Source organism: Penicillium antarcticum (assembly GCF_028974205.1).
Source record: "Penicillium antarcticum strain IBT 31339 chromosome Unknown utg000009l_segment0_segment0, whole genome shotgun sequence".
In the NCBI taxonomy this organism is placed as follows: domain Eukaryota; kingdom Fungi; phylum Ascomycota; class Eurotiomycetes; order Eurotiales; family Aspergillaceae; genus Penicillium; species Penicillium antarcticum.
Window position 1 is genome coordinate 3,245,942 of NW_026695307.1, and position 23,957 is coordinate 3,269,898.

General features: G+C 50.6%; 12 protein-coding genes across 12 annotated transcripts; 5 read left to right on the forward strand and 7 right to left on the reverse strand.

The window, feature by feature from the left end:
- Window positions 1–268: 268 nt before the first annotated feature.
- N7508_009589 (uncharacterized protein) lies at window positions 269–1,644 on the reverse strand (the record flags this gene model as incomplete). The annotated part of the gene is made up of 2 exons (XM_058467652.1): window positions 269–1,508; window positions 1,556–1,644. 2 exons carry the CDS (start codon window positions 1,642–1,644, stop codon window positions 269–271), a joined length of 1,329 nt encoding a protein of 442 aa, XP_058315498.1.
- Window positions 1,645–3,424: 1,780 nt separating this feature from the next.
- On the reverse strand, window positions 3,425–3,923 carry N7508_009590 (uncharacterized protein; the record flags this gene model as incomplete). Its single annotated transcript, XM_058467653.1, has 2 exons — window positions 3,425–3,798; window positions 3,881–3,923. 2 exons carry the CDS (start codon window positions 3,921–3,923, stop codon window positions 3,425–3,427), a joined length of 417 nt encoding a protein of 138 aa, XP_058315499.1.
- A 1,904-nt stretch (window positions 3,924–5,827) lies between these two features.
- On the reverse strand, window positions 5,828–8,182 carry N7508_009591 (VHS domain protein; the record flags this gene model as incomplete). The annotated part of the gene is made up of 8 exons (XM_058467654.1): window positions 5,828–6,028; window positions 6,086–6,660; window positions 6,710–7,097; window positions 7,165–7,437; window positions 7,487–7,780; window positions 7,833–7,908; window positions 7,964–8,051; window positions 8,116–8,182. The coding sequence occupies 8 exons, from the start codon at window positions 8,180–8,182 to the stop codon at window positions 5,828–5,830; spliced, it is 1,962 nt and encodes a 653-aa protein (XP_058315500.1).
- Window positions 8,183–8,439: 257 nt separating this feature from the next.
- On the forward strand, window positions 8,440–9,666 carry N7508_009592 (ribosome biogenesis TSR3 family protein; the record flags this gene model as incomplete). The annotated part of the gene is made up of 3 exons (XM_058467655.1): window positions 8,440–8,684; window positions 8,740–8,876; window positions 8,936–9,666. 3 exons carry the CDS (start codon window positions 8,440–8,442, stop codon window positions 9,664–9,666), a joined length of 1,113 nt encoding a protein of 370 aa, XP_058315501.1.
- Window positions 9,667–10,388: 722 nt separating this feature from the next.
- N7508_009593 (uncharacterized protein) lies at window positions 10,389–10,661 on the forward strand (the record flags this gene model as incomplete). The annotated part of the gene is made up of 1 exon (XM_058467656.1): window positions 10,389–10,661. The coding sequence occupies one exon, from the start codon at window positions 10,389–10,391 to the stop codon at window positions 10,659–10,661; it is 273 nt and encodes a 90-aa protein (XP_058315502.1).
- A 1,264-nt stretch (window positions 10,662–11,925) lies between these two features.
- N7508_009594 (phosphatidate phosphatase App1 family protein) lies at window positions 11,926–13,242 on the forward strand (the record flags this gene model as incomplete). The annotated part of the gene is made up of 1 exon (XM_058467657.1): window positions 11,926–13,242. One exon carries the CDS (start codon window positions 11,926–11,928, stop codon window positions 13,240–13,242), a length of 1,317 nt encoding a protein of 438 aa, XP_058315503.1.
- Window positions 13,243–13,606: 364 nt separating this feature from the next.
- Window positions 13,607–15,670, forward strand: N7508_009595 (uncharacterized protein; the record flags this gene model as incomplete). The annotated part of the gene is made up of 1 exon (XM_058467658.1): window positions 13,607–15,670. One exon carries the CDS (start codon window positions 13,607–13,609, stop codon window positions 15,668–15,670), a length of 2,064 nt encoding a protein of 687 aa, XP_058315504.1.
- Window positions 15,671–16,171: 501 nt separating this feature from the next.
- On the reverse strand, window positions 16,172–17,427 carry N7508_009596 (GOLPH3/VPS74 family protein; the record flags this gene model as incomplete). The annotated part of the gene is made up of 4 exons (XM_058467659.1): window positions 16,172–16,222; window positions 16,272–16,765; window positions 16,830–17,076; window positions 17,155–17,427. 4 exons carry the CDS (start codon window positions 17,425–17,427, stop codon window positions 16,172–16,174), a joined length of 1,065 nt encoding a protein of 354 aa, XP_058315505.1.
- Window positions 17,428–18,265: 838 nt separating this feature from the next.
- Window positions 18,266–19,053, reverse strand: acpA (acyl carrier protein; the record flags this gene model as incomplete). Its single annotated transcript, XM_058467660.1, has 6 exons — window positions 18,266–18,273; window positions 18,330–18,368; window positions 18,426–18,474; window positions 18,557–18,637; window positions 18,737–18,754; window positions 18,841–19,053. The coding sequence occupies 6 exons, from the start codon at window positions 19,051–19,053 to the stop codon at window positions 18,266–18,268; spliced, it is 408 nt and encodes a 135-aa protein (XP_058315506.1).
- A 285-nt stretch (window positions 19,054–19,338) lies between these two features.
- On the forward strand, window positions 19,339–20,170 carry N7508_009598 (NuoI/complex I 23 kDa subunit family protein; the record flags this gene model as incomplete). The annotated part of the gene is made up of 3 exons (XM_058467661.1): window positions 19,339–19,601; window positions 19,711–19,976; window positions 20,040–20,170. 3 exons carry the CDS (start codon window positions 19,339–19,341, stop codon window positions 20,168–20,170), a joined length of 660 nt encoding a protein of 219 aa, XP_058315507.1.
- Window positions 20,171–21,068: 898 nt separating this feature from the next.
- On the reverse strand, window positions 21,069–22,842 carry N7508_009599 (putative 60S ribosome biogenesis protein Rrp14; the record flags this gene model as incomplete). Its single annotated transcript, XM_058467662.1, has 3 exons — window positions 21,069–22,571; window positions 22,691–22,777; window positions 22,828–22,842. 3 exons carry the CDS (start codon window positions 22,840–22,842, stop codon window positions 21,069–21,071), a joined length of 1,605 nt encoding a protein of 534 aa, XP_058315508.1.
- Window positions 22,843–23,398: 556 nt separating this feature from the next.
- N7508_009600 (putative phosphoglycerate mutase family protein) lies at window positions 23,399–23,943 on the reverse strand (the record flags this gene model as incomplete). The annotated part of the gene is made up of 2 exons (XM_058467663.1): window positions 23,399–23,625; window positions 23,721–23,943. The coding sequence occupies 2 exons, from the start codon at window positions 23,941–23,943 to the stop codon at window positions 23,399–23,401; spliced, it is 450 nt and encodes a 149-aa protein (XP_058315509.1).
- Between the last annotated feature and the right edge of the window lie 14 nt (window positions 23,944–23,957).

The following is a 23,957-nucleotide window of genomic DNA, read 5'->3' on the forward strand; positions in this document are numbered from 1 at the left end:
ATTCAAAGAAAGCAAGAAGGAAAGGGAAAGAATAATCTGGGTCGATCGAGTACCCCATGGCAGTTGTTTAGATTCATAGAAAGCAAGTTCGAATATTAAATGAGAGATAAAATTGAAAGTATGATACAGGAGCGAATATACAAAGCCACAAAAGTATCAAGCCGATATACAAAGAAGGAAATCAAGTATGTTAAAGAGAAAATAACTACCTGGGTATATCAGGTATCACAGATCGTAATGGGCGTAAGAAAAAGGAAATGGGGAAGAATCAACAAGAAACGCTGGTAAACTCGTCAACAGCGATAAAATCGTCAAAACCAAAGGGCTCGCGATCAGAAAGCGGCACATTCGAGTTCCCCAAGTGTAGCGCAAATTGACTGAAGTCCGAATAATCCGCGTCCATGCCCTCATTAGAAACCATAATACCATCGCTGTTTCCATCTCCATCCATCTTGACAGGGGCAGGCATGGATGGCATCGTCATCTGAGTAGTAACAGCAGTCGGCGACATGGGGCTGTGAGGGGTAGGACAGAAATCAGGAGTAGAATGTGTCTCTGCAGAGAGGGCCTCGATCCTCGGGGAGCTGGCGCTCGACGCTGGTATGGCCAGGTGCGTACTTTGGGTGAGGAGGTGGAGGTTGTGGAAGTTATTGCTGGGCTGTGACTGGCCGCGCGAGTGGCCCAGGGTTGGGCCGTGGCCGTGGGCACCGGCACTTGGGGTGGGGCCAGAGATCGACGCCGAGGGCGCGACCCGCGGAGCTTGGTGCAGAGGCAATTCGGGCGCGGAGGCTAGTCGGTCTCTGAATTGGCGCTGCATTTGGATGTCTGGCACTGTTTGCTGCATCATGCTTTGCTGCCACATTTGCACTTGGTCTGTGGGGGTTTGGCCTGGGGTGGGGACTTGCTGTTGCATGGCCCAGTTTGGCATTTGAGTGTTCCATGCTGGGGTGGTGGCTTGCTGGTTCACGTACTCCGGGATTTGGGCGGAGTTGGGGCCTGAGGGAGCCACAGAGTATGGGGCCTCCGAGCCGGGCATGCAGGCCATGTAGGAGTTGGCGCTGTTGTCGAAGGATGCTGTTGGTGAGAGGATGTAACCATCACTTGTTGCCATGGGACTGGCCATGGAGCTTGAATTTTGCGAGAAGGACGAGCGGATGTTGCTCAGGTCTAGGCTCATTTTGCGGGGGCCGCCATCTGCGGATGGGCGGGGAGTATAAGTGCTCGCTCGTCGATTGGCGATTGACCCATTGGGAGTACGACCAAAGGCTGCGATCAGATGGCGGTGGAACTGTTGTTCGATCTGCATGTTCTGGGCTTGCAGCATACGGATACGCTTCTCTGCATAGCGCTCGTCGACCTCTTCATACATGGCTTCTCTCTCGACAATCTCCTTGGTGATGTGAAAGCCCTTGCCTGTACGCTTCTTGTGCAGCATAGAGGCCCTGTTGGCCGATTCTAGCCGTGCATCCAGACTGCGATCTTTTCGCCGCGATGCAGCGATAAAGGCTCTGGGACATGGTTAGCGAGGCTATCAATTGGATAGTATAGTACATACCTCTCCTGATTCTCCTCCCGTGAGCGGGGAATAGGGGTAATGTCGGCGTCCATGTCGAAAGGCAAGTATAGAGGTGCAGGAAAGAACATACGGGGGGGGAACACCTTAAATATAGAGGGGCAGGTGTCAGGCCCTCTCCAAGCTTAGGGCCAGAACCACGGATCCCAGACGATCATAGTTTGGGTACTAAAAAACCTTCGGCCTCCGCGATCCATGGTTGGCTTATTTCCCTTGACTTGCGTTCCCATAAATCCCCCCCAATACGAGTACCATTCACGGGCCTCCCTGACCCGGATACCTCTTCCCGTGCAGGTAAGCTACAGACATACACCCGTTTTACCTGCTTTGGGTCTAGACTTCATTTTTTATCATATGGACTTGGAAGTGGGGGGGTTACTCCAGTCTCCAGATCTTTCATGTTACGTACGCCCAAAGCCCTGCAGATCAAGCGTTAACCGTTGATCCCTGCCCGTTCTCACTTTTCCGTTACTTTTTTTTTCTCTTTTCCCCTGTACACTCACTTATTACTTTTTCTCCAGAGACAACCAGTGCTACTGTCGAGAGGGTGTTCTGGCACACGTGATGGCCGGATCAGGCATTCACCTGGGGCCGCACCTTTCACGCAATGTTCAATAACCTGAGGCATTCTCCGTATCGTTTGGACCTGCGTCATCTCCGATCTGATCTGTAGTTTATTCTGCCGGAGATATGCATCGATCGACGATCTTCGGCGGACAGCGTTCGGCCATTTACTTTACGACCGTCACCTGCCTAGAAGAGTAGTGAGCGCGAGTCTGAAGTAACGGATCCATTCTCATATTCTGTCTCACGGCATTGCCGAGGGTTCTATCTCCGTACTTCCTACTGGTGAAATCTCGGGGTATCTTCCAAGGCAACGGCCATTCGGCAAGGTTCTCCACTTGCACCGCCACTGGCATCAGGAGATGTTGGACCTGCAGTATTGACGCCCGGTCTACCCGAAGGTTTAGGCCTGGAGTATGTGCTCGGGGGTCGATTCAACTCTATGTACGAGCACGGAGTCTGTTCTACAAGTCAAGATCGGGTATCCCGGTGGTAATTTGGCAGCCCTGTCAGATAGAGCTATACCTCGGGTTTAATAAGCCCACTCATCTCAACTGCCTAATACAGCCCCATAGCCAGAGAACAACAACGCCATATGGAAGTCAAACAGCCTTTCTCCAAGTCTCTCGACTCGCCACCGGTCTAGCCCTCTTATCGCTTATCGACCGGCCGAAACTAAGCCCCTTTGGGCAGTTGCCACTTGCCCTTCACATACAATTGTGTAGTCCTAACAGTTCGAAACCCTTGATGTTCTAGATCTACTCGTTAAAGAAACCTTTACTACTTTATGAACCTCAATTAACTAGTGGGGGCTCGGCAAACAACCAGATCGACCCCATCGGTCTTACAACGCTCATAGTTCTCGGACTCGATGCATGCACTACGCCGCCGTAGACGGTTAATAGGTCGAATGTGGCTCCATCTGTCTCAAATCTGTTGAGCATATCGCTTGACAAATACCTTCGTAATAATCCAGCCACATGCTTAGGCCATGTGAAAATAGACAGCGCTGTTTTCATTGGCTCATCCTATCTATACAGGTCTCCAGTATCTCAGCTGAACTAAATACAGGAACTGGGCTATCATCCAGCAACACCCTCGGGATCGAAGATAGTGGACTGTCAAAGCAGCGACAGCCTCTCGTGATGTGCCGTGTCGACAACAAACCATACACCACATTTCACACCGCTCTGTCCAAGCCCAGGTCTCACCCGCACCAACTAACCAACTAACCTCCAACAGGACAATCCCCCATCGAAACCCTCTACCATACTGCTACTCCATGTTCTAATCCCTAGGAACCTCAAAAACCCCCCTCACAAGCCGATCAATCTCCCCGATCCCAAGCCCCCCCAAAGCCCCAAGAATCCCATCAACAACCTCATCCCCCAACCCCTCTCCCCGTCTCGAATAAACATCAATACCAGCAGGCGTGAAAAGCGTCTTCGCAAAATACGTCACAACCCACTCATTCCCATCATCAACCCTTCCAAACCCAAGAACCTCCCAGTGCGAACTGGCAATAACCAACCACCCTTTCCCACGCCAATCCCACGCACCAGGATCGCCGGGCGTGGGCGTATCAATCCCATGCACGGATTTGATTTTTGGGGAGTTGACTGCTTGGTACTCGACTAGGTCGTCGATTTTTGGTACTCCCCCTGGGGAGGATGGGGGCAGGGGTTTGTAGCTTATTTTCACGTTGCGTTTGTTTTTCCAGAGGGGGAGGCTGGTGTGTGTTACGTGCCAGGTGCCTGTTAGGAAGGCGTTTGTTGGTGGGGTGCATTTTTGATGGGTAGGGGTTGTTAGGGCTTTGGGGGGGGCCGATTGTTATGTTTGTCATTTGGGAGTGGTATCCTTGGTGTACTGGTGTGAGTGTGAACGCGAATGTGAATGCGATGGTGATGGTTGGTGGTTGATAGGGGTTCGTGATAAGGTACGCGCTGGATGATCACTACCCGATGTGGGGTGTCAACAATATCTTGTCAAGGATATTGGGGATTGACTACTAATCTATGGGTATGTTTTTTAGTTGTTTTAGTTGTTCTTATATTGCATGAGATTGTTCGGTGGTGGTAGATGTAAGTCTCAAGTAGATAATAGAGGGGCAAAATAATTTATACAGAAGCTTATGCATATCTGAAACAAAATGAGGGGGGGATATGGTGCAAGCTCCATCATCCCTGTTATTATGCGTTGGCACTATGCTATTTAGTTGCATACATAGCGTGCCAGGGCCCCGCGCCATCGAGGTCCACGGAAGTATACAGGACATCGGGAGCCGTGCGAGGTACAACAGGGCCATTAATTAATTCACAGTGCCATGAGCATCGAGACAAATGTACTTTTTGATGCGTTATCTATGCCTTGAACTTGATCCCTCTTTTTTTGGCCATTTTTGAGTGCTTTGAATTGATCATACATGAGACGTGAGGGCTGTGAAAGGACTCATGGCCAAAGATATTGACTAGGAGGCTTGGAGGTCAGCCGTCTTGATATGGAAGTACATGGATGACATGAGACTCCATTGCTTTTCACATGGCTTTGAGATAAACAGGCGCGAGTGTGACCCCACTGACGAGGTCTCAGTATGAATCATAATCACTGCCAAGGGTATGTTAATACACACATCGTTAACGAACCAAGAAATGGGCAATCAAAAGAATCTGAAGATTCTGAACTTATGAGAGGGGTGTTCCAATGCTGGACAAATCAAGAAACAAAGCGATACTATACCATGCATGATGTGCAGTATAAACACACGTACGGTACAGCCACAGCCACAATCCCAACCCCAGACCCACCACATCAACCCGACCCACAACCATGATACCCAAGTCCGGAGAAAAATCGGAATTACAATGTTCTTCTCCTCGGGCTCGGCAAGCAAAAGGTATACCCGGCCGATCAATCCGATCAAATCAATCAATCCGTGTCCCTTTTGTCCCGCCGCCATAGTATTCGCCCGATGGCTGAGTCGGAATACCGAAAATGTGATTTGATCGTCATGGTCGCATGCCTAGAAGGAACTAAGTTTTTTCTGGGGAGGCGATGGTGGCGAGACATTCATCTTTCTCCGCGGATTTGATCTGATTTCTAATCTTTTGGGTTTGGGGTGATATCGGTGATATGGATGCTGTGGAATCTTCTTTGCCATGTTTTGTGGGGTGTTTGTACCGGGTTACTTGGGTAGGAAGGTGGTGTGGTAGGAATGGGTCGGGTTTGGAGTAGATGAGGCCTTATGTTGGGGTTCAATAGGACCGGTACTTACTGACTTTTTAGCGATATTGGCGTTTGAATGTCGATATGGAGCATCTAGCAGAGCATTTAATGTAACGAAATCACTCAACATTTCCCTTCACTTTCCTCGAATGAGTAAGTAGTGCAGGGAATGAAATCTTAATCTTCTTTATAAACAGCATGAATAACGGACGCTAAAGTCTCAATGGGTGGGAAGCCAAATGGGGGAAAACACATCAAGAGCAGGGGGAGATCGCCGAGAGGCTAATGAAGCGCAGCCCGTTTCAACGCAGGAACCAGAGAGAATCACACAGCAATGCAGCATCTAAGCATGATGCTGTCTTCTCGGAATCTCCGAGCTTACTTCGGACCGCTCTGGTCCTGAAAGGCGGATCTAGCTAGAGCAAGAGACTAGAGAAAGACCTGATTTTGGGTCTTCATTTTTTTTGTCTAAGCGATGCCCAGAGGTGGTACCATGCCCTGTTCCTCGCGGGCCTCGCCTCCAAGCTTGTAAGATACCTTGAATCGGATTTTCACCGAGTTGCCCTTTCCTGCATCGATGCCGTCCATGAGCATTTCTTGCTGGACACCGTTCTGCTGTCCAGGCGCAATGTCTCGACCGGATTGCGGGCGGAGTTGTAGAGTGTAAGACTATTCATGGTTAGCAATCCACTATGAGAAATGACAAAGACATGAGCCACAGCATACCTTCTCCACAGCAACCTGGAAATGGAGTTCTCCAATGGGTTGGCTGCTTGGGTTTGAGAAAACAGCCACAACGTGAACTTGCCGTGGCTGATTTGGCACTCTGCGCGCAGCAAAGTCAACGCGAAGCTCAGAGTTGAGAACCTGGATCTTGTTTGTTGTAGGGAGTGCATTGCTGGCTGGCAGCGAAGATGCGAAATCCCACTCATCATCAACTTCTGCCTTCGCGGCCTGCCGCGCCGGCTGTGGTGACGTACTGGGACCTCCGATTAGGTCAAGCAAGGACGATGAGGCCAGAGCTGGGCGGCTTTGCGCGGAGGGCGGTTGGAATGGACTTGATCCAGTTCGAGGACTGGCAGAGACGAGCGATGCAAATGGATCGCCTGATGGTGGAGTTGCCGTGGATTGAGCTTGGGGTGAGGCCCCCATGGCGGGTGTTGGGGATTGAGAGACAGGTCGCGAACTGTTCATGGAAGCAAGGATATCATAATTAGGTTTGAATGATGCTGGTGTCTGCTGAGGCTGAGGCTGTGATGGAATAGGCGGCGTTGAGCCTGCCGACATGGAAGGGTAGTTGTCTGCAGTCCGGTTAGTGGCAGACTTTGATTTGAGATACGCATTGCTTACTGGAAGATCCAAGTGTGATACCACCGCCAGGAGAGGGACCTTGTTCACCTAATGAAAGGCCAAGCAGATCATTCTCCAAAGAGCTACCACCCTGAGATGGACCGGCCTCGATATCGTTCGAGCTTGGTTGAGGCTCTGGGTCAAAGTCGATAAGAGAGAGCTCATTGTTGGCATTTGTAGAGACTCCAGTCGTGGTACCGAGTGTTCCCTTGGGAATCTTAGATGCGGCATCCAAGTCGCCCTTCTTGACGAGCTTGTACCGCTCAATTGTGCGGTGTATGCTGTCGTTAATCTCCAACAACTTGTGAACGGCCTCGGGGTCATCCGATTCCTCTTCGCACATCTTCTGGATCTTGGGATGAGCACTTTGCAGAGCATTTGCAAGTTCCTAAACAAGATAGGGATGTTAGTGTCAATACAATTGAGCAATGGCTTGAATTCACGACATCACGCACCTCGAAGACGTCGCCTTCCGGAAGAGCTTCACCCGGCTGTTGGTTTTGTAGCATCTCTTCCAGAATTTTAGCCTTTTGCTGCACCTTAGATACTTCTTCGGCAGCCTTTGCCCGATAATCAGTCTTGTGCCGATTGTCGAAACCAGCCATGACCTTCATTAGCCGGTTGGCTTCCTGAAGATCGGCAGGAGTGCCCCTGCGAATCAGCTCTTGGAGCTTGGCAGATTGCGCCTCCTTCTCTTCCTCCTCCATCTCATCAGCCGAGCGGAGATTCTAAAGCTATTAGCTCAATGTTGACATCACAACAAGATTTGGGACATACATCACTCGGGTTCAAGACAGCAGCATCCTCTCGGCGTACCTCCGGGAACATGTAACCCTTGTACAACAAGAGACGATGCATATCCCGGATAAATCCCAAGTCTTCCTTGTAGCGCGATGTTTGGCAGATCGTCTGTCGCCACTCCTCGATCGATTCCAGGATGCGGTGCTGGACGCGGGAGGGTCGCATAGGCGGCCGCTCGGGGAACCTGCGAACCAATTCATTCAGGAATTCCTTTGTACTGATCTGTAAATGGAACGGGTATCCGCAGTTCTTGACGCAAATGTCGAGTAGCTATTGCCGGTCAGTCTCCTTGCGCCAGCTGTCATTTGAGCTCCCCACGTACCGCCAAGGCCAACAACGCGACGTTCTGGTTTCGGGAATTGATAAGATGGACGATGTCAAATGCGGATTCTCGAGGTCTAGGAGAGAGGTTATGAGTATGCGCATCCCTGCCAACGCGGATGTCCAACTCACGCATTGCCTTTCTTGGAGTTGATTAAGTCCGCAACTTCAAGGTTCAGGGCCAAGTTGGGCTCGTAGTTCTGGGGATCGCATGCATTGCCTGTGAGAGATCAATATTAGCTTATATCCTGCTGTCTTCCATCCATTTCCTGGTCAACACTCACGAATTGCCCGCTGCAGCGGCGAAAACGCCGGCTCAGGGTAGGCCCCGAAGCGGTCCCTAGCCGCCATTCGTGCTGAGGCAGCCTCCAGGATGCCGGTGGAATAGGAGATAAGAAAAAAGATTGAAGAGAGAGACGACGTGGGGGAATGTAATCGAGCAATGCGAGATGTGTACAATGATGGGGGGGGGGGGGGGGCTGAGGCGGGCGGAGAACCCATTAGTTTGCACGTGTGGCTCTTGTGCTTGGCCTTGATCTTTTTCATTTCTCGCGACGCTCGACAGATTGTTTCAATATAAGTCGATTGACACTTACTCCTCACATACAATGGTCCGCCACAAGAAAGACAACTTCTCGCGAGGAGGCAAGAAATTCAACAACCCCCGCCCAAAGTCTGTGCCCCGCGGCAATGAAGACGCTGAGGGCGCCATCTCGTCGCGGCCAGCATACAAGGCTGCTTGCTGGGATATGGGACACTGTGACCCCAAGCGATGCTCTGGCAAGCGATTGATGAAGCTGGGATTGATGCGAGATCTCCATATTGGCCAGCGCCACCCCGGCGTAATCATCTCGTATGTTTCGCATCGCATTTTTTGCTTGGCTCACATACTAACGGGCCACGGCCAGTCCAAATGCCAAGCGGATAGTTTCTCCTGCAGACAAGGAGCTTATGGAACAACACGGTGCTGCAGTGGTCGAATGCTCCTGGGTGCGCGTCCAGGAAGTGCCTTGGTCGCGGATTGGCGGAAAGTGCGAAAGACTTCGTATGTGATACAGTCGGACAATTACAGGGTTTTTGGAAGCTAACCATTCTGATGCATAGTTCCTTACCTCATCGCAGCCAATACGGTCAACTACGGCAAGCCATGGCGTTTGAACTGTGTCGAGGCACTGGCCGCCTGCTTCGCTATTTGCGGTCGTCTAGAGTGGGCTGAGGATCTTCTCAGACATTTCAGCTACGGCCAGGCTTTCTTGGATATCAACGAGGAGCTTCTTAAGCGCTACGCTACTTGTGAAACTGAGGAAGATGTCAAAAACACAGAGACAGAATGGCTTGCCAAGATCGAACAAGAATACGAAGACAACCGCGCAGAGGGTGGCGACGATATCTGGACTACTGGAAACACCAACCGGCTACCGGCACGAAAATCAAACGAAGACGAGGAAGATGAAAGCGGAGAAGAGGGAAGCGAAAACGAAGAAACCGACGAGGAAGAGGAAGACAAGGATCCATTTGCGATTTCCGATGACTCCGAAGACGAAGAACAAATGGCAGAAATTCGTCGCAAGATTCTTAGCTCGAAGTCCTTCCAGAACCCAGAATCCGAGGAGAAACAGCAACCCGAGAAAATCGCTCGTCCGGAGCAACTGTACGTTGATTCGGATGCTGAGTCTGGCTCTGCGGGAAGCGAGGATGAAGCATTTGACAACATCATCAATGCGACCACGGTCACTGACCGCACTGGGATCAAAGCAATCCAGCAGCGCAAAGGAAAGGAAACTGTTACCGCCTCCTTCTCCAGGACCGAACTTTCTGCGCCCAAGAGATGGTGAGGGGAAATCATTTACCAACCTGGAGTCATCCATGTTGGTTGAAATTCCATGATCAGGCACAGTATTGGGGGCAAGACATCCAGACAGTCGACCCAGGACACACCCATATCAGATACGCTGGGTCCGCTTATTTTGAGACCGGACGCCAGGCCCATGGCGCAAGTCTACTCTAGTATCAAAAATTTGTCTCCGCACGAAGGCACTCCCAGTCAGGCAATTTGAGCATTTGTTACAATTGCCCACTTGCAAGTGCATCACTCTGATCATCCGCACATGCACACTTGCAGGTTAGCATCGCTGTATGAACCCCCAAATTCAAGATTTTATGATTGATGTCTTCAACCCTTTTCCAAGGCTCTATGATGTATGAAAAAATTACCTGGGAAATAAACTAAAGAGCTGATCGGTTCATTTCATCTAATGGGAATTCCTTTTAACTCATTTGCTACTTATAGTTTGATATGCGATACCAAAACGGTGCAGTTTCCCCACGTAGGAATCGGAGCAGCACCATGGATCTAGAAACTCAGCTTTTGCTGAACACATTCCCCCAAGTGACTCAGTCATGTACTTCACGTTGCCTTAGATACCTCTCATTTCTTCTTTTTTTCTTTCTTCTCACTTCACCCTCTCCCACCTGTGTCTTTCATTAGATTTATCTCGAAACTAACGCACTACAACACAAAATGCGTACTAATATCTTGCCTTGCGATACTGTCAAAATGGCAGCTGACCTTCAAGAGCAAGAAGTCGAGGCTGTTCTCCAGCTGAGAAAGCAGCAAGCCAACCTTGAATGCGAACTTGAGAAACAAGGGAAATGTATGCCTGCTCTGCGAGACCGACATGGTGAAACACTAGACTCAGTCTACACCTATATCGAATGGCTGAGCGATGCGCTGTATGAGACCTATTGCCATGAAATCCATGGACCACGCCTGCGAGTGTATCGAGACCATACAAGACGAGATGGAACACAAAGTGCCAGCTTTGGTTGAGGAGCTGGAGGAAGAGAACAGAGTCTTTTCTGGATTGCGATTTCAGAGAATCTTTCTCTTGTAGTCCACGAACATAGTGAGACAATGTTCTCTCTGCTCGACCGTCGGGACCATTTGCGTGAGGAGATTCTTGTGATTTGCTTGTCGTCAGTATATAGTGCTACAGAGGTACAGTTTCAGGGATATCAGCACCCCATGCAAGGGATACAGCGACGATCTCTATGCATCAACCTCTGACTTAGACTTGTAAGGTATAACTACATTTGAATCTATTCAAACCAATTCAAAACAGATTAACCAGTGTCAAGTCTTGACATCCATTCACTTATTTCATATGCATATCTATACCTCCACAATCCTGTGTGAATGGTGTATCTTGCCCCTTTGAGTCACATGGTATTCCGATCTCATGTCCAAATCATGCGTATTCCTCTCTGTGTAACTCGCCTTGGCTACTTGGCTCTAAAGTCATGTTTTACAGAATATCAAGTTTCAAAACGTTCATCCAAGAACCATGACGATCATTTACGTGGATGTATCAGGTGGGGACTGCAAGGGTGGACACGAGGGTCATATAGGGGTTCATGCAGGATTTTACCACGAACTGGAACATATCCTGGGTATCGATGCATGTTTGTTCTGGAAGAGTTCATAGGATGCATGGAATATAGGAGATTGATAGTCCAACGTGTTCGGTTCTAATACTGCTAGTATTCTCTCAGGTCGGCTATTTCCTTACTTTTCAATGGATTTGAGTTCATTATTATTACTCGGCTTGGCCCGTTAGCAGCTGCATCTGAAGAAAGAAAACAGATGATAAACTTCCCAGTTGCCCGAGCTGAGAGGCAGTGTTCAGGGCAAACTCAGCCCTACTGCCAAGTACCCCGCAGGTGACCCCATCGAGTGAGAAGTCACCAGGGCGCTTCGTGTTGTTACTAACGTCATGTTCACTGCCTCAATACGAAACTTGTATTGAATCCTCGCTTATGATTATGAGTTTATGAGATCAGGCGGGATAGGGCCCTGGAGGCTCCGACCACTTGGACTACGGATCGTCGGCGAACGGGGCTATATGATCAGCGTTCTCCCCTGATGAATTCCTGACGCCTATCACTTCGCTCTAGCATGTGCTGTTTAGCTCTCAGGGTTATTCCTCGGGGTTTTCGTCTTTGAAATTCTCTATTTGCATATAAATTGCTTGCACCCGACCAACTCTTATTTGGAGACAACAGCATCTACTCTCATTACCACCAACAAACCCAGGATGGCGCACGACCAAGACCTCTCGGTCGCCTACAGCCATCACCATGGGCATAGCCGCAAAGACAGCCATGAACATGAACATACTTCCCAACACTCCTCCCCGAGCTCCTCCTCAAGCTCGTCCCCAGACCGACCAACCCCAGAACGCCGCAGCTCAACAATAATAAACTACCTCTCCTCCTTCCTAGGCTCAAAGAACCCACTTTCTCAACCGGCGAATCCCAAAAAAAACACCGTCTGGCTCTTCGACAACACAGCCTACCAAGTCAAAACCTACAACAAACACAACGAACTCGTCTCCCGAACCTGGGAAGCAGAAGTAGTAGCCTGCATATTCGAAAAAGGCCACCGAAAAGACGCCGGCAAATTCATCGCCGCAATAGCAGACTACATCGGCCTAGATGGCGAGCTAGGCGGGACACACGAAGCAGAAGTCCGCCGCCGAATCGAAGACCGCGTCCAGCCATTCCTGGATCCGGTTTCGCCGTCTAGGATGGTTAGTTTGCATGTTCCCATCAGTCGGCGCGGACAGGTCCATGACCTGGGACCATCGGATCGGAATGGGATTGTCAGTCAGAATATTTGCATTGGGGAGGTGGGTGGTATTCATCATATCCACGACGGAACGGTTATCAAACCACGCCTGTATGATTTCGCAGGCGAGAAAGTAGCCATGAATACGACATTTGCGCGGGCGCATGGGTGGCTTGTTATAAGCGACATTGACGACACGGTCAAGCGAACGATGACGCTTGAGCCGACGGGGATTATCCGGTCGACGTTTGTTGAAGAGGCCGAGGTGATAGCCGGTATGCCTGAGTTTTACCGGTGGGTTGATAGGGAGCTGGGGGCACCTGGTTGGTTTTATTTATCTGCGTCGCCTTATAACCTCTATCCGTTCCTGCGTGCATTCCTGCGTGAGCATTATTGTCCTGGGACGTTGGTTTTGAGAGATTATTCTTGGATGGACATTACTGGGTTGATTCGGTCTTTTACAGAGAAGACGCAGGAGTATAAGGTTGATCGGATGGAGAAGATTCAGGGTTGGTTCCCGCGTAGGCGAGTGCTTTGTATTGGGGATTCTACGCAGAAGGATCCGGAGGCTTACGCTGAGATGTACGAGAGGCATCCGAGGTGGATTCAGGCTATTGCTATTCGGAAGGTTACCGATGTTGCTCATATGGGGGAGAAGAATGACCGTGAGAGGTTTGAGAAGGCTTTTGAGAATGTGCCTGATCATGTTTGGACGGTCTTTGAGGACCCGAGGGAGTTGTATGAGTTTGTTGATGGGCTTGGGATGGAGGAACAGGAATTTTGATTTGTTTCTGTTTTGATTTAGAGGGTGCTCTAACTAGCAGGTTGTTTCTGCAATGATTCAAATTTGGTTATCAAATATCATAAAGTGACAAATCTCAACTTAGCCCTAAGTGACATACGAGACGCCACCCATTTCCTTATTTCTACTCAATCTGACCCAATTAGACCTAGAATATACTACATATAAAATATTATACGCCTCGCATTGATCGGAAGTATCACAAAGTGGCAACGCTGAGCTAAGCCCAACATACGTCAAGATTAGGAAATAGCCCTGGATCTATAGAAAAGGCAAACCCTCAAAATCAAACCATCAAACCACCAATACATTCAATTCAATCCAAATCAAATCAAAAATCTTCAAAATGCACGAACAAGCCAGAGACTCCATAAGTCTACATCCAGACATCCCACCAGACCTAAGCCCAGCAAAGCGCACCTCAACGGCAATGCCAAACGACAACCCAATAGCACCCCTAACAATGCGAGCCCTATACTACACACCAGAAGTAACAACAAACGACCTCCCAGACAGCCTCCAAGGCGACGGAAAATCCCTTGACGAAACCAAAACAACCATCCGCAAACAGGGATCCGGTCTAGTCCTCGACAGAAGCTTCTCAACACCACAACCCTCACCACACCAATACCTCCTTAAAGTCCAAACGGCAGCATTCTGCCACGACGAAATAAGACTCGCCTCGGCATTGAATCCGCACAAAACCACGCCCCAGATCCCACTGCATAGTCTCTGTGGTACGGTGATCAGTACGCCTGCCAAAGACGATGACCGGGATGGCGGTCCGCGGTTCCGGATTGGAGATACCGTCTTTGGATTGTTGAGTTATACGCGGGACGGGGGTGCTGCTGATTATGCTGTTGCGTGTGAGATGGAGTTGGCGCTTAAACCGGGGAATATTACTACTGCTGAGGCGGCGGCGTTGGCTTTGCCCGCGCTCACAGCTTGGCAAGCGCTTTTTCGCTATGCGGGGCTTGATCCGGATGTTCCTGGGGGTCTTGATGAGGACGGGGACGCTGGGGGAATTGGAACTGGGCGGTGGACTTGGCACGAGTCCAGGCGGAATACTCTGGCCAGTGATCCTGCTTATGGATTTGGGAAGTATACTGGGCATGGGAGTGGGGTTAGGGCCGGGAATGCTGTTGGTGGAGATGGGAGGAATGAGTTTCATGGGAGTATTTTTAATAATAACTTTGATCAGCGCCGGAGTTTGGGGAATGATTTGGCTAGTGGTGGTGCGAGTGGGAGTGCCAGTGGTGGTGGGACAGGAGGTGAGAATGGACGCTGGGTTTGGCAATGGAATCGTCGTGGTACGATCCTCGCTGGCAATGGGGGCAAGAATGATCATCCCATGTCTCCTGCTTCTAGCTCTGCCTCTGGTGCTGGTTCTGGCAGAGTGGGCGGCACTCAAACCTCGAACCCAGATATGCAACGCCGCAACACGCTCCAGAACCTGGCAAGTAGCAATGCACGTCGTGGCAGTCTGTTCAGTCTGATCAATGGACACCGTGAGAGTCAATCCAACGCCAATCAGAATGGCAACGGCAATGAACGCCGCAATTCCCTACTCAATCTGGTCAACGGAAGCCGAAACAATCAGCCCAGAGGCAGTATTGCTGGGAGTATCAGTGATAGTATCAGCGGCAGTATCAATGCAACCAGAAAACATCGGGACCCATCGATCAGGATATTGGTCACAAATGCCCGAGACAGCGAAGTCGGCCGCATTGCAGTGCAACTCCTAAGAGCAGAAACCCTATTCCCCGCCACAGTCAGGCCCTGGATCTGCGTGACCTGCACCAAAGCCGAAGAAGGAATCATCACGCAAGAGTGGGATGTTGACGGGGTTATTGTGATTCCGCATCTACCTCACCCAGCCGAATGTGATATCGGTGGTACATTCAAGCGCCAGCGCTGGCCGCCTGTCGATATTGTGCTGGACTGTACTGGCGGCGAGGTATTCCGGCAAGCGCATGCTCCCCGTGTCATTAAGAACAACGGGGCTGTGATGACGGTTGTAGAGGCGCGGTCTGCGGACCAGCCTCTCCATCGTGCTGAGCGGGATGTTCTTGGACATCGGAAGAGAGGGATCAAGACTCGGTTTGTTCCTCCTAACCCGGATGGGGAGGCTATGGCGCGGATTGTGAATTTGGTGGAGAATAATCTTGTTCGGGGGAAAGAGGATACTGTTGTTGATCTTGATGGGGCAATGGATCTCTTAGCTGGAAAAGCTGCTGGGACTGCTGGCAGTCGGAAGGGGAGGATGATGGTTGTTAGACTTAATGCCGGTTCGTCTGGAAAGACTCCTGTTGGACAGACTCCTATGCGGTCCCCTTCTGTACGGACTCCTGTTGGACGGAAGAGATCTTCTGGAAAGTCTCCCTCTGGACAGATTCCTGCTGATCTTTGAGAGGTTTGTGTTCAATCTTTTGGGTATGACTTGTGTTTTGGTATATTGAGATATCGAGAGCAATTGAGAATACAGAAAAGCAAGTTGAAAGTAATGGTTCTGAAGAAACGCGTCAAATCAAGCTGGGGTTGTGCATCAATCTGGAACGTCGAACAAGTTCGTTGCGGGCTACTTACTTGACGAGACCTGTAGAGGATCGTTAGAAGGCTGTTCCACAGTGCCTTTTGGTCCAAAGTCTCGAGTAAGAGGCTAATCCAAGAAAAGAAAAGAATAAAACAGGAGAAGAAGTAAACCAAAGTGGTGAGATATCCCATCCAAGGATGAATTTTGACTCGAAAGGATCTTTAAAAACGACGCTCTGCCCAAGTTCCAACCCATAGGATGACAAACTACATGAATAGAAAAGAAACCGAATCCCTGAGCAGCGTGCGAACCTCAGTTGGGACGGTAGAAGAAAAGCCGCGAAAAGACAGTGTATTAGGGACAACGCAGTACATCCGGTTAAAGTAAAGAATCAAGTCTGGTAAATACGCTCAAGCATGCGGCGACAATCTAGCAGTTGTCAGTATATTGTGCAAGAATTGGAGAGGGGATATCTTACCTCCAACTGAAGCTCTCTATCCTTGTTCCGGTTGATTTCGTCGTTGACGGCCTGAGCCAGGTTGGCTCCAATCGCCTGGGAGCCACCGGTCCTCCGGCCAAATGGCCATTGCGAGTACTCGGCCAGCAGCTCATCCACCTGCGCAAAGGCTCTCTCGCGAGCCTCATGGCTCATGGTCACCAAGGCATTCTCGAGCACATTGGCAGCATAGGCGGCACAGACCATTGTAATCGAACGAAGGTAGCGGTATTCAGCGTCCTCGGGGAGCCACGGGCTGGGGGGAATAATCACTGTGCGGTTACTGCAGATGTTGCGCACGCGTCTGTGGAGTTCGTCTTTGGCGCCGCCATCGGCCACGGGATGTGTGGCCATATCGAAAAGGAGGAAATTGCGCTTTTCGGTCCGGAGAATACCTTTGTCCACAAGACCCTTTGCCAGTCGTTCGCGGACTTGCTTCAATTGGTATCCGATCTTCATCAAGTTCCAGGTTTCGCCTAATCGCAAACGCGCAGGTCAGCAGGTAGCTCGCATCGCTTCTCGACGATTGAGATATCATACCACTTAGCAGGTCAATCCAGGAGTTTACGCTCATCTTCTCACTCGACTTCATCATCTTCAGCGTCTCGTCCAGCAAGACCTCCCCAGTCAATGTATCGTCGATGACCTCGATGACGCGGTCGGCCAGGGGGAAGCGTCGCCGCGAGGAATCCTTTTGCATGCTTATACGACCTCGGAGCGCGAGTTCGATGACGATGCACCCTCGCAGGGCGTAAGAGATGTTTTCGTTCCAGAAGGACAAATAGCCCTGTTGCGTAGGCGCGAGGTCAGCAGCTGCACACCACGGTCGGGCGGACAAGGATCCCATCCAGTTATCATCACTCACCTGCTTATCCTTCAGTCCGAGCAGTAGCACATCCTCCATCAGGGTCAATTTTGGCTGCTTGCCCCGTTCCTCGTTCTCACTGATGTCGCGGGGGTCGAACGCGATCTTGTGGCCATTCTCTGCGCTGGTGAAAGACGTCTCCGGTCCACGGTTGTCCATTGCAGAGCCGTTTCTGGAGATTGGGGATGACACTCGACTGTCATCTTGTTCGTCTGCGCCAGCGACTCGACCGGCGCCTCGTCGGCGAGTCAAGCCCCCGGCTGCTGAGGCCATGAGGATATCGGGATCGGGGGGGTGGTGGGGGTGAGGAAGAGATTAAAGTAGCGTAGTGTTTAGAGGCCGATCTGTATGCCGGTGGGGAGCATTGATGGAGTGAGGTGTTAGAGGGACCGTGTCGAGAGTGTCCAAAGTGGGACTCGGTGTCAGGGGAAACCAGGGACCGAGTGGGTTGGCCAGAACGAGTTGAACGAGTTGAAGAGTTGCAATCAATGTCTTTCAGGGGAAGTCCACAAAAGATGGAAGTTTTGGTGAAGTGGCTCTTCGAATGCAGCAGTCCGTCCGTCCACGGAAGCACTTGACCTCCCCGTGACAAAGAACACTTACCACCTTGCTAAGTACCGTAGATGTCTATACTCACAATTAAATTGTCTTCCTATATGCAGCTGATTCTAAGCCAATGGTCACATCTTCTCTCTTCGCTTTTTCTTTCTTCCCTCTCCCCTTCCCCATTCTTTGACTTTTTCCGGCAGTTCTACTTTTCGCCTATCTCTGGATATTCTCGCAAGACATGCATCATCCCAACCCCAGACACTCCACATAAGATCTGATAACCTAGATATTTTGAAGCTGAAATTAGCTCCATTTACAAAAATGAAACAGACTGATCTATTTCTTGAATAACTCAGTCACGTCTCCCACAATGCGGTGCAAAATTGCATAAATTGCATTCAAATGATATACACGATATGAAGGACGAAAAAAGGCCAGCATGGGTTCAGCATACATAGTAGCATCTCAATGGGTCACTGTGTTCTGTGTTCAGCGACTCCCGATGCCATCCCGATTCTTTTTCTATCCGAAACTCTCCAATCTCCGAAGTTCAATTAAGTATTTAGTGAGCTGGAAATAAGTTAGCATCTGCCAAACACATATATAATAGGATAGATATAACATACCATCGGGCTGGGCGAGGATGTACTCAACAGCCTTTTCAACTGTGCGGGGATTCATGTTAGCTGTCTATCCACACAACATCCATCAGTAAAACTTACCGCTGTGGATCTGGTCGGCCTCCTTATCGGGGATCTCAATGCTGAACTCCTGTAGAAGCTGTTAGATATCCATCGCACAATATGGCCAATATGGCGGGTTTAGGCTTTCCCGAGGGAAACCGGGCGCGTACCTCCTCAATGGCCATGACGACCTCAACAGTGTCCAAGCTGTCCAGACCGAGGTCGTTGGAGAAGTGGGAAGCGCCGTTAATCTGCAAGTCGATCAGGTTTAGTAGTTGAATCTTTCGTGGTCGCCTCTCCCTGGCTCGTAGCTACGTAGAGGTCACAACAACTGTGTCGGATTCACTAACCTTGCTAGAGTCGGAGACCTGATAGCAAAACAAATTCAGTCAGCGATATGCTTTTCCCAGAGAAGCCAATGGACGAAAACCCCCGGCAAAACAATATGACGCACCTTGTCGAAGTTCTTGAGCAGGTTGACTATCCGGCCCTCGGCCTCGTTCTTGGAGAGACCAGCAGGGGCAGAGTAGAGACGAGCACCCTGGAAGATGGAGGGAGTGAATTGAGGAACAGCGATGGGGGAGCTGCGAATCTGGAAGGGAGCCGGGGTCTTGACAGCACGGGGGGCGGAGGCCCGGAGCGAGCGAACAATGGCGGAGCGGAACATGGTGGGAAGATTCGGAGAAGCGCGAAGGCTAAAGATCTAGAATAAAGAAGACAGAGACGTGGGGGGAGAAAGGTGATGGGAGGGAAGAAGCAGAAGAAGGCGAGATGAGGAAGGTCGCGCTCCAGCAAAATCCTGCGGGCCAATCAGCAACCAACAGAAAGGAATGACCTAAGCCCGAAACCTGCAAACTACCACAACCTCACCTCTGGCTCCCCTTCCCCCCCCCTCAAGTAACCTACAATTGCTTCGGCTCTCCCTCCACTTTCATCCCTCTCCGCTCCAACAATGGCCACCCGTTCGGTCGCGAGGCTCGTCGCCTACCGCCGGCCGACCCCCTTCGGCTTGCTGGGCTCAACCGCAAACTTCTCTTCCTCGGCGTCCCGCGCAGCAACCCCAGCCGGGACCCCCCAGGCCGGTTTCCGCCTGCCCGCTCCCAAGCGCTGGGACCAGGATTCCGAGTCCTCCTTGGACAAGGCCAGCAAATATTTCCTCCTGGCTGAGATCTTCCGCGGCATGTACGTGGTGCTGGAGCAGTTTTTCAGACCACCGTAAGTCCCACACTCGACATGGATACGGATCGCAATCTGCGTGATCAATCCAATTATTGGAGAAGGTCCAAGTTCACTCGAACTAACTAATCGTTCTTCCTTTGTACAGTTACACCATCTTTTACCCGTTCGAGAAGGGACCCATCTCTCCCCGTTTCCGTGGTGAACACGCCCTCCGTCGCTATCCCACCGGTGAGGAGCGCTGCATTGCTTGCAAGCTCTGTGAGGCTATCTGCCCCGCCCAGGCCATCACTATTGAGGCTGAGGAGCGTGAAGATGGCAGCCGCCGGACGACCCGTTACGATATTGATATGACCAAGTGCATTTACTGTGGCTACTGCCAGGAGAGTTGCCCTGTGGATGCCATCGTTGAGAGTGAGTCATCATCTTCAATTGACTTATCCAATTGGCCCAATTGACTAATGTACCTTTATATAGCCTCCAACGCTGAGTACGCCACTGAGACCCGTGAGGAGCTGCTCTACAACAAGGAGAAGCTCCTCTCCAACGGTGACAAGTGGGAGCCCGAGATTGCCGCTTCTGCCCGTGCGGATGCTCCCTACCGATAATTCAATCGCCTCGATTTTCATCTGATTGGCGTGTCTCCGTCCAGTTTACGCATTTTTCCTTAGAGAGTGGATTTGTGCGGATTGGAAGACATGCCACTCGCAATACCCATTGAAGAAGGACGAGTTTTCGTGCTTCGAAAATAAGAAAGAATTTTTTTCTTTCTTTTTCTGAACCCCATCACATCACACTGTACATAAATGCCCTCGATCTGTGTTCTCATCTTGTACTAGTCAATTTCTACCCCCAGGGAATCTTGACTCCTTTGTCTCTTTATTTCCTATGTTTTGGAATCCAGCAGGTTTCTTTGATTTGGTTGAGATCGTATTTATAATATAAATTTGGTCGATCCCGTTTCAGTATCTGATCCTCAAGCAATATATTTCCGACACCATGTCTATACCTACTCTACCATCAGTGTAACTTAAAATTTAACTTGATGTTTGGACATTATGTATGTTGTTCCTAATAATCTACAGTATATTCTCAATACCAGAAAACACATTCAGCCAAATGGAAGGAAATGATATTTGTATTCACAGATATAAATCAAATCGCTACCGATGCTGTCATGCATAGACATAAAAGATTTGACGAGTCCAAGCCGCGACACAAAACATAAAAACACCAGGCACCTTGATCTCCGGACGAATATTTCCCAGTTCAAAGTCTCAAAACACTTTTTTTTGTAGCTCGAGGGGGTGGGTCTATGTGCGTTCCGAGTGGGATGTTGGTCCCGACAGAATAGCCCGCGTAGAGGATGGGAAAAAGGGTATGCAAGAAGAAGAAATAGAGGAAAGGGAAGAATAACAAGACAAAAGAATAGAAGAGTTCGACCATAGATAAGCCAGAATAATATCAAGGCTTAGATCCTAACGGGTTGACTTGGATTTCTTTGACTCATTTCTTCTTGCCGCCGCCGGACTTGGCCTTGAAGCTGCCGCCTTCAAAGCCAGGACGGGCGGCCTTCTTCTTGCCGCCGCTGCTGGGCTTCTTCTTGTTGCCCTTGTTGCCCTTCTCGTCGCGGCGCTTGCGGAGGTTGTCATCGCGCTTGGTCTGGCGTTGCTCCTTGGAGCGGGCGACGGTGTCAAGGCGGTCCCTCCACTCACGCTCGGACTTCTTCTTTGCGGTCTCCTTGCGCTTGAGGGCCTTCTTGAGGAGGGAGGTGTCGTCGCGGACACGCTCGCCGTGGGCACGCTTCTTGGCGTTCAACCAGCGGTCCTTTTCTTCGACGTCGGCACGCTTGGTAGGGTCCATTTCGGCGAGACGGGCGCTCTTGGCCTCGGCGGCCTTCAGTTGGGCAGCGGGATCACGGGCACCGTGGGTCTTGGGCTTGTCGCGCACATCGGTGCCGGTGGCGTCTGTGGCCTGGCCATCTGTGAAGATCATGCGACCGAATGAGAAGTTGTTGCTGGAGGAGCCGACAGACTCGGCTGGGGAGCGGGGAGAGGCCAAGAGGGAGCCGGAGCCACCAGGGGAGAAGCGACGGGCCATGGCTTCGTCGGACTTGAGCTGTTCCTCATCTTTGGCCTTTTGGCGCAATTCCTTCTTGTGGGCTTTTCTTTGCTCGGCTTTTTGGCGACGGGCTTCGATGAGCTCTTGACGGTTACGGGCAGGCTTGCCGTTGAGTCCATCTGCGTGGCGCTTGGCCCGGAGCTCGTCGAGACGCTTCTGTAGGCGCTGCTTCAGCTCTTCGGGTGTGTGCTTGAGGGGTTTGGGCTCTGAGGATTTGGCTTCGGTGGAGGCGGAGGGAGGGACAATGGAGGAGATAGAGGAGCTGCCGGATTGGGGATTTGAGGCATTGGGAGAGTGAGGGGTGGACGAGGCTGAGGAGTTTTCGGGCTGGTCATTAAATTCGAGAGAGAATCCTTCCTCAACAACGCCATCTTCCTCTTCGTTGTCATCGTCCTCTTCGTCGTCAGATGCCTCGGCTTTCTTGGAGGCATCACCGTTAGGCTTTGATGCATTAGGCTTTGGTGCAGATTTTTCCGAATCATCAGTTGTAGTAGTCGCCTGCTTCTTGCTCTGCTGAAGCTTCTCCTTCCGGGCAGTATCCTTGGCCTTCTTCTTCTCCTTTTGTTCGGCCTTCTTTGCGGCCTTCTTCTCAGCGTTTTGCTTTTTCCGGGCCTCGGCCTCGGCAGCCTTGATGGCATCTTTCTCGCCATTCTCGACCGACTTCTGCTTCTTGGGCTTGGCGTTTCCGCGGTTCAGTCCCTCCTTGGGGTTCTCGGTGCCCATCTCTCCATCAGAGGAGTCGGACTGGATGGTCCCATCCTCGCGCTTGCGCTTGCGTGCGTTTTCGTCCATCACGTCTTTGGCGGTCTTGGCGGCTTCAGGGTCAAGCTTTGCTCGCTTCGCTTCACGAGCTTGTTCTTTCGTCTGCTTCTTGCGTTGCCATTGATCCTATGAGAGAGGACGGTCAGACAGAGTCTTCATGTGATGGATAGCGGCAATGGGCGGCAGAAATAAAACCTCTTTCGAGATGAAGCAGCAGAGAGGTCTGATAGGACGGGCCAACATACACTTGTGTTCTCTTCACCGTAGTAATATTTGGCGGGGATCAAGGACAGTAAACCGTCAAATGCCTGTGCATGGCTGCGGAGCCGATCCTGGGGAACAGTCAGCGCACAGTCCTGGAGTAAAATCCAAGATCACATACCTCGATATCATCCATGATCCCGTAGACTGAAATTGCAATCTGGAGGGGGAAAGCTGGTCAAGCGCAACGAAAAATTTGGGGTGAGGAAATCTTGGCGCTACAATTGTCTCCGCTCGGCTTCACCGCCTGAGAATTTTGCTGGTGGCCCGTGCAGTAGTCTCTACTTGTGTTGAAGGTTATTCCCAAACTTATACCAAGTAGTATTGTGCTTTATTGCTATTGTTCCATTTGCTCCCCTATGCAATTATCCAATCATATCCAATAAACGACCAGTCCCGATGCTAATCCAAACAAACACTCCAAATCAAGATTGCTCCACCAGACGACCTATGTCCAATCCGGGACAACCTTCGCTCTCAATCTGCGTCACATTGCCATAGGGCCAAGGGTCTGTCCAAATGAGATCGAAGCTGAGACAGTCAGTGCTGGACAATACAAAACACCAAAGACAACCCCTAAAGATACTCCAAAAAATCAAACAGACAAGAGCTTCAAGAGGACTCGGAGATAACCATTATCAACTCCGACACATCTGGACCAACTGATAACAAACACAAAAGAGCAGAACCACTCACCGGTCATCCGGATACTCGATAGGATCAGAAGCACCAAGCGCCTTCTCAATCCCACCCATATTTGTGTGTCGCCATGCAATCAGAATATTGCCCGGTCCATCATAGGACCGAACCGTCTTTGCAACACATTCTACCCGTGTGCGCTTGCAGTGTGTATCAACGGTAAGACCAAGATCAGTGGCGAGAGGAAGGACAGTCAGGAACGCACGGCGGTGCGCGCCATCTATACATGGAAAGTCAGCCAGCCACGTTGAATGGCACTGTGCGGCGCCTCGGCACTTGACACTGCAGTATCCACGGGGTATACTCTGGTCTTACCGTCTTTAACATGAGGCGCCATAATATGCCCAATATTATATCCTGATCCCTCGCCGAACACACTGCGTAGACATTGCGCCCGCTTGATCCCATCCAAGGTGAGGCCATGATCATCCTTATTCTTGGGCTTCTCGCCATGGCGAATGATATAAACAGTCGGGTTCTGAGCCGACGCAATCCCAGGAACGAGGCACAGAGCCGTGAAAACCCAGTGCAGCAACATCTTGGCCCGTAGAT